The sequence below is a fragment of the Anolis sagrei genome, chromosome 6 (assembly GCF_037176765.1).
Source record: "Anolis sagrei isolate rAnoSag1 chromosome 6, rAnoSag1.mat, whole genome shotgun sequence".
Lineage (NCBI taxonomy): Eukaryota > Metazoa > Chordata > Lepidosauria > Squamata > Dactyloidae > Anolis > Anolis sagrei.
In genome coordinates this window covers 80,466,802-80,478,441 of record NC_090026.1, presented here as the reverse complement: position 1 = coordinate 80,478,441, position 11,640 = coordinate 80,466,802, and the positions used below count along the sequence as shown (strand labels likewise).

The following is an 11,640-nucleotide window of genomic DNA, read 5'->3' as shown; positions in this document are numbered from 1 at the left end:
AATGCATGCTACATAATGAAATGGCTCTACTTGTTTAGGTATTGTATAGCAAAGGTGAACAAGTTGTAGACTTCCAGATGCTGTCGACCCACCACTCTCAACATTACTTGTCTCATTTCAAGTTATAGGGATTGCAGTTTAGTAGGAGGGTCACAATTGCCCACACTTGCTGTATAGAACCAACCAAAGTCAACAAGTTATCAGTATCTTATGAGTAAGAAGACATAAAATATATTTAGACCAATCAGGTGCTGGAGGAGAGAATAATGCAACCCTTTGTTATTGTTGAACTGCAAGTTCTAGCAGGATCAAGCTGGCAGCCCTAGCATGATTTACACACACACACCCTTGAGTCATGTATTTAGATTGGTATATCTTCTTATCGTGCAGTTATTTTCTTGACTCTTTACTTCTCTTAAACAATGCTTGACCTCTTAAACAAATGCTTTTCTTGAGTAAAATTCTGGGTTATAAATAGAGATGATGCTTTTAAAAATATGTACAAGTTCAGATCTTCCCCATGAGACTGGTTTATTCTGCAAATACATGTTCAACATGACAAGAATTCTTTTGCATGCGTGACACAACACATGAATACACCAGGAAAATTAGACACAGCAATGCCACTGCTGTGAAGAAGAGAAGCAGTCCAGCAAACAGAGAGGGATTCATGGGGAACCAAATCCTATTGCTCTCTGCAGGAATCATGTTTGTGAGGCTAAGCATGTAGCCTAATGACCAGGCTATGCTGCTGTTACCAACCTGGAACACAGAAAAAGATAATCATGTATCTGAATCAGCAGCTATTGAAACGTTTTGTTTTTTTCAGACAACAAGATAAAGTAGGTTCTGTACATACTGCATGAGTGCCAAAACCAATTCAGAACTCATATTTGTTCAATGGGATGTGCTAGCAGAAATATAGCTATTTGTTGCTTTAAAAAAACCCTCTTACAACTGACAGGAGGAATGTATGATGCTGGATGGCACTTTCATGATCTATGACTGACTGTGCTGACAGAGTTTCAGTTCCTGCACAAGGCTTAGTTTCCTACATTCTACTCCTTCCCTTCTTTTTTTTTGTGCATGTAAGGAGAGATTATTGAAAACTTGTAATTCCTTGTTATATTACAATTCGGAAAACTGTGCAACACAAGTTTAGATATAAGGAGGACAAATGATAATTAGTTCTAAAACAAAACTTCAAACGCTTGTCTCCCTTTATAGGATATGCAGGCCATACATGCTCTTCTTCCTTGTACTGGGAAATAAGGATTTCTTGTAACTTTTGAACTAGAAGGTGACTTGTGGCTGAGATGCTAATTGGGTGGTAAATCCATTTTGGATTGTAGTCGGAATATTAAAGGAACTATCCAAGGCCGATTTCCATGAAAAGACTGGCTTTGTGTGTAAGCATTAATATGATTTTATTCTCCTGAAAAAATTACTTTATTATTTTCTGTCAGCCATAATGACCAGAGTAACAGTTGCAAGTGCTCATTTTGACTTCAAATGCTGCTTATTTGGAAACAGCTGTTCTAAAGAATATTTCACCCCAAAACACGTAAGTCCAGTTAATGCACTGCACTGCTTCCTTGTTTAGCTTTTTCTCAGTGCCTGCCTCAAAGCAAGCTCTGGTGTCACCTTCCTGGCACAATAGCATCATGAAAGCACCACATAAAAATCAATGGAAGTGCCATAGGATGACATGGGATGTATCTACAGAGTAGTTTCATTTCCACACCAGCATTGTATTTCTTATAACAAGGCTTAGGTAGGAAGGAGTCATTGATTAATGACTTAGCTGTGGCCTTAGCTTCACAGATCAGAAAGAATGAAAATATGGTCTGCAGCCTCACCATTACTATACTGTAGCCTTGAAACGCGGGCCAGCTTGATAGGCTGCACGCGGCTCGTGTCCCATGTAATGGAAATAACATCAGAACAGGCTCTTAAGCACTTTTTAAATTACAGTGAAAATCAAAATAACATCCTTTTGGGCCCTTTTAAAAATGATCCTAATAAAGAACTAGACACTAGCAAATGGCATCTTGGATCTGCCACCTCAAGTGTCTGCTTTCCATCACTTCATGTTCCAAAAGGTAACTGCTCAGGAATTAATATGGGGTCAAATGGTTTCATGTTGGACTTTGTTCAGTTTACCATTAAAATTAGAGTTTTGCAAGAATCCCTAATTAGTCACCTGATACTGTTTCAAGCTGAATAGTTTCTGCTCATAGTAGACTCAGCCTTGTCCTAGTTTATGTATTACAGCTCTAAGGAAGTGGATTTAACTCTGGCTTCCCCAGGGGTAGGATCCCTTGATTTTTCAAGACATCTCTTACAGAGTGACTGGGATTAGACTTACTTCCTTCTGAAAGTGTATCAGAGGCCAGTTCTCTGCATTGAATTTATACCCATGTATAAGTAGGTGGTAGATGTAGTTTGCCGAAAAGCAGTATGATCTTGCATATGTTTCATCAAATTTAGGTAACATAAATGGAATCTGTAAAACAAAAACAATTCAGAATTCAACAATATCTACAATACTAAATCAACATTCATATTAATTTCATAAAAGCCCTTCTTGAAATTCTAGGACAAGATGTTTAGTGAAATTAAGTCTGAGGGTTCAAATATATCTCAACAAGAAGAAATATAGTAGACATAGAAAATTAATAGGCACATAATTTTTTGAAAGCAACTGTGTGCCATTTATTTTCAGGTGTTAAGACAAACATTTCAGAGAAAATAGGTTTGCTGGAACAGGACAGAACATTTTCTTTAATTCAAAAGTTGTGTTGATCGTATTACCATTAAGGTCCATATTAATGTAATACTTTTGCAAAAGCATTAATCAAAGCACAAAACATTTTGTGCAATGTTTCAAGATTTCTTCATCAGTCAATAAGTTACAGAAAGCAGATGTAGGAGACTGGATTAAAGTTGAAGATAGATACTCTGTATGGTCTCAGATTTAAATTTAAATGGAGAGAAATCTGCAGACATTCAGATAGCGTGCCAACAGATGAAGTGATAACTTTAGGATTCAACTAGAACTTGGAAGAGTTACTTTTTTGACTACAACTCCCAGAAACTTCCAGTCATTTTTTTTTTTGCTTTTCATATCTTATTAATTATCTGAAGTAAACATTTATTCTACATTTTTGAAAATGCCAGCTAAAAATCCGTAATTGTTTCCATACTTTTGTTTTTTCATGGGTAAATGTGTATAAGACATTCCAAAAAAGTTAATGAACAGTGGCTAAGAACATTGTTTTGAATGGATCTTTTTTCAATACCTTCTCTTGCTAACTCAGGACATTGATACAGACCTGGTTCCAACTCTGTGAGCAGAATGTCCACATGCTTGAATTGAAATCAGCCAGAGAAAACTGTCCAGTTAAATTCAAAGCGTTGACAGTGTAGTAATATCCTGAAAAGGCCTGTGAATTAAAGTTATTTCACAGTTATGCTTCCAATGGTTAATTCATGCCAGTGACAGATAAAATGAGGCCTATAGATTCGCTTTGTTATTTTTAACCAAAAAAGTATGTCTTGTCTTTCCATCCAGTGGTCTCAGAGTGGCTTCTTAGTAAATAGTGAAGAGCACAAAAGCCAATGCAACAATACAGTATAATAGTTTCCAGGACATTGTGTGGATTTTGAAAATTACAGATAATGGTGAGCCTGGTTACTTTTGATGGGACAAACAATGAAGGAACTGAGAAGGTATAACTTATGCAGGCGATCCTAAGTGAATAAATGAAACTTGCAGATAAGTGAAACCATGAATATAAGGTCCATGGATATGAGAGTCATACTATACTGTTAAACACAGTAACAAAAGCTCCTGCTCCCCTAATCATGGAAAACAAAACAATTAGCACAATAAGCAACAAGGAAATAATACTTACCACAAAATTCCCTTTAATCCTTGGCTGGTAAATTCCATCAAATGAACAGTCTTCCCTGTCTCTGCAAGATGTAAAATCAAATAGCAGAGATACTGTCTCTCTGCAGACAGCTGGATTGCCAGTTCCTATGACATTTATAGAATGGCTTAGATTGTAGCTTTCTGGTCTCAGATGTGCAGTGCAGAGGCTTCCATACAAGTGCTTCATGGTTAAAACAGTTTTGTAATTCTGAGGATAGCATGGGTTCTCAATTCTGGCTTTATCACGTGATTTCTGAGAAGTTAACAAGCAAACAGGAAAGTTTTCATTAAGAGAAAGATTTTAGACTGGTATTACTGTAGCAATCACAGGCATCTATCAGAGCTTCTTTATCTGTATTCCTTCCTTGGCAGGGTTCAACTCAATCAGAATAATAGAACAGTAGAGTTAAAAACAATCCCAGCGGTCATCTAGTTCAGTGGCTCTCAGTCTTTGGTCATCTAGATGTGATGGACTTTAGCTCTCAAAACCCCTGCCAACTGGGTAAGTTGGCTGGGGCTTTGGAAATTGTAGCCCCAAACATGTAGAGGCTCAAGCTTTAAGCATAATTAATGCTTGCCCTATAGAGATTCTTTATGAAGTGTCACATATGGCTTCTGTAAAATGCCCCAAATATCTGTGCCAGGTGTTGAGAACCACTGCTCTAAAGAACTCAAGAAGAAAAGAAGATGTTCTAACCCTTGTTCATTTCCTAAATCAACAAGATGAAGGAAAGGGAAAACACTAAATCATGAAATAAATTGCAGACAAATGTTTTGGTTTTAAATAAAATTAATTTGATCATTTTCTTTTTGAAGAGATAACATTTCAGAGAGAAATGCTTTTCTTTCACGAACTGTAATTGTATTTTTTAAAAACCAGCCAAACATGTAGAAGATTCCATTTGTCTCATGATAAAAATCTCTGTTGGATCAGTATATACAAAACATATTGTAAATTTTGTTCATATTTATAATATGTAGTCATACAATCACAGAATAATAGAGTTAGAAGAGACTACATGGGCCATCTTGTCCAACTCCTGCCATCCAGGAAAGGCACAATCAAAGTACCTCTGACAGATGGCCATCCAACCTCTGCTTAAAAGCTTCCAAGTAAGGAGCTTCCACTACACTCCGAGGCAGAGAATTCCACTGCTGAACAACTCTTACAGTCAGGAAGTTCTTCCTAATGTTCGGGTAGAATCTCCTTTCCTGTAAGTAGAACCCATTGCTCCAACCCTAGTTTCCAGGGCAGCAAAAAACAAACCTGCTCCCTCTTTCTTATAACATCCTTTCACATATTTATACATGGCTATTTATATAGTCAGATTTTTTCAGAATATAGGATGCTGCGTTATACCAGGACAGACTATTGATCCATTGAGCCTGATCTTATCTGCTCTGACTGTCAGCACCTCTCCAGTGCTCCACCACAGGACTTTCCTGTCACTTATAATTTAATCCCTTTAAGGAGAAATAACAGGGATTGAACCCAACTTGCTCCATCAGTGAAGCATTTCCTGTCTGTGGCCAGTTAGTTCATTTCTGGGATCATACCTGTAGTATGGATGCCAGCATTTTTTTCTCTGCTTCATCTCTTCCATAACACTGGAAACTGTGTGTATACACATTATATGGATAGCCATAAAGCTGCACTTGTAGCGTGCTGTTGAATGTTTCAGTAGTTTCTTCAGGGATAAACGATATCTGGGTGGAGGCGCCGCCTAGATCTAGTGCACCTGTAGTCTCTGCTCCGTGAGGATGGACCCAAGCGCTCAAAATGCTTCTCTAGAATATAAAGGAAGGAAATCTCACATTTCACCTGCTATTCTCTGAAATGCTAAAACCAATGACTAAGATTAACATAAAACTGAAAAAGTACTGAGGCACTATCATCAGGAATGGCAGTAAGGCAACCTTCCAGCTATTGCTGGACTGCAACCCTGGCGTTTTTCATCATTGGCTATAATGGCTGGGACGATGAGTGTTGCAATCCTAAAACATTTGAAGGCTGCATTATTCCCACCTCTGCAACAAGTGTATGAAATATACAAGGCAAACATGACTCTGTGTTTATTTATATATTTAGTGCCATCATATAATACTTTTATTACATTATGAAACTTTGGTTAACATGTTCAGAACCAGCCAAGACCTTAAGCCACAGTTTGAAATTAATTCAAGATCTTAGTTCTGAATCTTGTAACCACAATTTGCCAGCTTACCTCACATGAACAAGATGTACTCTAGGGAAATCGAATTGTATCACCAATCAATATCAGATTACACATATATTTCCCACTGTGATTATGTGAATTTCCACAACTAAATCAAATATATTAAAACAGTAAAGTAGCAGGATTACCATGGATTTTATATTCACATCTATCTGTCCCTGCCTAGTAGGGAAGGATGACTACTACTATTTTCTCCATACAGTCTCTTGTGAATACAAACCTTTTAAAGTACAGTAAATCAAAATTAGTATTTTCCCCGTTTTTCATTTTTTTAAATAAAATTTGCTATTTTAAATGGGCTGAAACTGAAGTTTTATTTTCTAAATGGCCTTTAATGTTTTTTTCTTACAAAATATCTTATTGCTTGTCTTGTTTTTTTACTTATTCCATTTTGTGCATGTTGATACACAGATGTGATATAAATAGTTTTAATAACAATATCCCACAACCTCATGTGACACTATATTGGCTCATCCAGTTGGAAAGCTTTTTTTAGAGTGGGAGATAGCCAACCTCCTCATTTAAGCCCAGGATATGTCCTTTGAATGTTATGACTATTTTTCTACCATCTGTTCAAGTATTATCCTTTATTTCATATGCTTTCATTCTGCTTATAACTGGTTATGAGGTTCCTGGCTCAGATTTCTGCATCTTTGATTTGAAAGCAGGCATATACCGGTACATGCTATAAGCAATGTAAAAAATATAATTGAACACCATATATTAATTTGTTGTTCCCTTACTGCACTTGATTTGTATATAGTCTCTTGAAGAAAACCTTAAGTGCATCAGTAGATTGAAACACAACAGACTTTTAAACTTATAGGATTCACTAGATGTCCCCCTGTTTTTTCTCTCTTTTATTGTTTAGCAGCTGACTTAGATGTGGAATTCTGACACAATTTTTGTTTTATGACTGATTGCACTTTGATCATTATCAAGTTACTAATATAACAGGTTCCCACCATTTGGGCGCCCGGATTGCTAGACTGCAAATCCTACAATCCCGCATTGGTGGCAAAGGTGGCTGGCACTTCTGTAAAGTGAGGTTCAACTCATTTGTTGTTCCAGCACACTGGATTTATCTGCCTGCTTTGTCCCAGGTATCACTTATAATATAATAATAACTAGAAGGGATACTTTTCTGGTATATTTGGTAAATATGTTTGAATTTTATCCAAAAAAACCCAAAAGTTTTATTTTAGTATTTTTTTCTGATTTTTAACAGGTGAACTAACAGATATGTCAACAGGTTTTCAGTTCCTCTAAAAACTGCTTACATAAAAAAGTCTCTTTTGACAGTCTGGGATAAGCTTTCACTGGAGTTCCAGGAATGCATAAGCCATTGTATTTTCCCATTGTTTATATTTCTTACATAAAATCTCCCCCCCAAAAAGCTAAAACATGGATCAAAGGCTTTACTTTGAGAGATCATTCATTGACTTTGAAATGCAATTTTGTAAGTAAATTAATCATTCTTTGTTCTCTCACACATATACCCAATAGTGTATAAGGGATATTTACAGTGATACAAATTTATAGACAATTGTTTTAGCCTATGCATCCCTATATAGTATGACTATGCAGAAATCAACCACTAGGATTGCTCTCAGCATAGAGTTACAGCTCTGGAGTAAAATTCAACTGCAGAATTTTGTCACAGAACTGGGAAATTGAGCCCCCTTCTACACTGTCCTTATATCCCAGGATCTGATTCCAGGTTATTTGCTTTGATTCTCCATTGCCAAATAATTTGGTTTTTTATATATATATATATAGTGCCAGGGGCAAATTGAGAATATACTGCAAGTGTCTTCTGGTATATGAGAATTGGCTGCCTGCAAGATCATTGCCCAAGGGACGCCTGGATGTGTTACCATCCTGTGGGAGGCTTCTCTCCTGTCCCCGCATGGGAAGCCGTGGCTGACAGGCAAGAGCTCACGATCCAGGGATATAGGGTAGCGTAGAAAGGGCCTGAAGGAGCTGCCACCATTACACTATGACACCTCTGCTTCCACTTTAGCACAGAGCAAGTCTACTTTGTTCAGGAGAGGGGGGGAAATCCATGAAAGGTTAAATGCTACGGCCTTCTGTGCTTTTCCAGACTACAATGTTTTTATCTGCTTTTTCTCATTGTTACTTGTATATTTTAAAATGTTTTGATATTGTTTATTATTTAATTCTATTTTATAGTTGGATTACAGCTTTTTATGTGTTTCAACTACATTGTGATCCTTTTAATTTGTCACTTTGAGTCCCAAACTTTGAGAAATTATGGGGTCTAAATAATACCTAATTGTTGTTGTTGTTGTTGTTGTTGTTGTTGTTATAACAACAATAACAGACAAGAAGCAGGGGATATAAATTATGGAATCTATGAATGGGATAAAGATATATTAATGCTCTGGAGTATTTTATGGAATGTTTAAGTGAAGATTGCCTACAGTGTCACAATGAATACTACTAACCCTCTTAAAGGAGTATTTTTAGAACATATACCAATAGCATTGTCATCATTTTATAAGACCATTAAAATGTAATAAAATAGAACAATTTGTTATTTAAAATATAGCTTTAAGAAATTTTGCCCTCAGTACATTCTACAATCAATCACCATAGTCACTGAATTGCTTCAAAGTAAACAATGTATGACAGTGCTATCGTGACTAAAATGCCATCTCCCTTTTCATAAAATATCAGACTTTATATTAACCCTGGCTACATCCATTCAAACACTAGTAATTTTTTAGACAATAGTATATAACAAAACATGCAGATTGTTCCACACACCTCCAAGAAATTGCCCTTTAAATAGTTGGCTGTAATCCATCCATACACCCCTTCCTCTTGCCCAGTTATGATTTGAGCACCCCTAAATTCAAAGGGCTGGGATGTGAAGTAGTTTTGAATGCTCTCAAGGACTTCACTGGCTGCTGATTCATTTTGCAACCTAAGCAATTCACAGAACACAAAATGCTGAGTGTCTGATAAGCGAAAATTACCCCCACAATATTTGCCATATCCAGTAACCAGAGGAAAAGCTTATGATTTTTCTACTTCGAACATGGAAAGGCAGCCTTGAAAGGCAAGATAATCAAAGCTTGGTTCTTACATGCATGCACATCTTGATTTCTCAACGTTTGAAGATTCAGTCAAATTTTCCAACCTCACAGAATGATCTGTAACTCCCCCAAATGCTACAGTCAGCATTTCCACTCATTTTGGAGAGCTGTGGTGAAAAAATAATTTTCATTGGCTTTTACCTATGAAAAATATTGGGTTGATCTGATTTAGTGCCTCAAATGGGCATGCAAAAGCAGAGTTCCCCACTTGCTCCTTCTCCTGATCACACCATTTTCAAATGTGCTTCTACCGTATTTTGAAATTGCCACCCTTTTACCCCAGCACCACTTCATTCTGACCACTGGTGTGGATTTGGAGGGGTTGCTACAGGAAAGCAAGAGGAGGCACTGAAATCTGATTTACCCACTCTGCGTGTACAACCAGATTTGGATCCAGCTCAATGGACTGAATCCTATTAGTAATCCCAACTAGAGTAAAACAGTTAAATTAATGGGATTTACATAATTGATACTGAATTGATTCAGTAGGTCTTGTTGGGACTACCCATATGAACTGGACCATGATGTTTGGAATTATATTATGAAATACAGTATACTATTTTTTTCTGTCATAATCTGTGCTAGGTCATTCATATGAAATCAATGAATAACATACATGCATGAGTGAACAAGCCCTGCACATCCAGCTGAACCAACTGTTCAATCCTATGCACACTTATCTGGCAAAAATGAAAGCATACACAAAGTAAAATGCTTTGGAATATATTTATATATACACACTACTGTTTAATAAATAATAGTGTAACATATTGATATGTCATAATTTACTTAACCATATTTATATGCCATCAGTTAGCTCTGAATTATATTTATATGCTATCAATTAAAATACAGTCACCAACAAGTGCCCACTTGGCAACTCTATGATGGCAAGTCGATCCTTGTTTGTATGTGCATGTACAATTTTTTCTCCGATTAAAATCAGACTCATACCCCCTCTACTTTGGTTGCCAAGCGCTTATGACAACAGAGTTCAAAATAAAGCCATCAAGGGCTCTAGTTCCCTAAACTCGTTCAAGAAAATTGGCATATGTATTGCAAAATGCTTGGGAATACTGTGACCTGGAATCTATTTTCTTAAAAGCCATCATTAACCACAACCAATTTAATATGAGATTTTTTTTTCTCCTAAGACCCCCACACACAATAAGAATCTCCCTTCAAGTTTGTGCTACCTTACATGTATTATATCCATAGATTAATACATTAAAGAGAGAAAGAAAACACTTCATCATGATTTTTTATTCTGCTCGACTGTGTCTGCCATTGTAACAATACACAAAGAATCAAGTGCAACAGTTCACTTCACTGATCCATGTCAAAACAGACCGTGGCATTGCCACCATACCTCAGAAGTCTCATGCCAGCTGTGGCTCCCAGGTACACAGGTGTGCTTCCATGTAAATGAAAAGGAATTTTTTCCTTGACTTTATTAATACAGTCATTGATGGGTGTAGCGATTTCTTGAGGGTTACTTCCATAACTAGATATCCCTGGACCTAGGAGGAAATACAAGATGCATTTTTGGTTCACCATTATTATATTAGAACTTGAAAGCTCCGTGTAATAAAAGTTTTAGACCAATGGTGTTTTGATTTTTTAAAGCAAATCTAAAAAATGGCTCCATTTCATATAATAAACTATATTTATACCCCTCCCCATCTCCCAACAAGGGAATCGGAGCGGCTTACAGTCATAAAACACAAAACCAAATCAGTAATATATCAAATTTAAAACAATCACAAAATTAACAATACAATTGACACATCCATAGACGATTTAAGCAACATTCAGTGTTAAGAGTTTCTAGGTCATGCTGCTCTGGGTTAGTATGTTCTAGACTAGGTGGCTCTAGTTTAGAATGTTCTAAGCTAGAAGAGCCCTTTCCCCAGCTCTTCTTTTCTCTGCCACACAAAGAATCTTCTGTGTTCTAGGTTAAATGATCTAAGTTGTGATGTTCTAGGCCATTAGGCTCTAGGTTGGGGCATTCTAGACCATAAGGCTCTAGGTTATAAGGTTCTAAGTTAGAAAAGCCCTTTCCTCAGGTCTTATTTTAGACTTATTGTGTTAGTTAAGATGTTCTAGGTCAGGATGCTCTAGGTTAGACATTCTAAGTTAGAGGAGCCCTTTCTTCAATATGGCCTATTTTTTGCACTCTTACCTCTTGAATATATCTTGGATGAAAATAATGCTGTATTAACATTCTACAGATATTCATGTATTCAAGATGAATCAATAGACATAGCAACTAAAGGGGATTTTTTTCTCCCATTTTGCCACATTCAATCAAATTACATTCCTTATATATAAACTTTACTGGTGA

General features: G+C 36.6%; 1 protein-coding gene across 2 annotated transcripts in view; it reads right to left on the bottom strand.

Moving 5' to 3' along the window:
• Positions 1-512: 512 nt before the first annotated feature.
• Positions 513-11,640, bottom strand: part of ENTPD3 (ectonucleoside triphosphate diphosphohydrolase 3) — a 31,091-nt gene continuing 19,963 nt past the window's right edge. For both annotated transcript variants that reach the window (XM_060781846.2, XM_067470217.1), the window contains exons 5-11: positions 10,666-10,816; positions 8,965-9,124; positions 5,495-5,725; positions 3,918-4,190; positions 3,336-3,446; positions 2,369-2,506; positions 513-762 (exon numbers count right to left, since the gene is read on the bottom strand). In XM_060781846.2, coding sequence (XP_060637829.2) covers positions 532-762; positions 2,369-2,506; positions 3,336-3,446; positions 3,918-4,190; positions 5,495-5,725; positions 8,965-9,124; positions 10,666-10,816 — 1,295 coding nt within the window. In that variant the 3' untranslated portion in view covers positions 513-531. The remainder of the gene's footprint in view (positions 763-2,368; positions 2,507-3,335; positions 3,447-3,917; positions 4,191-5,494; positions 5,726-8,964; positions 9,125-10,665; positions 10,817-11,640) is intronic.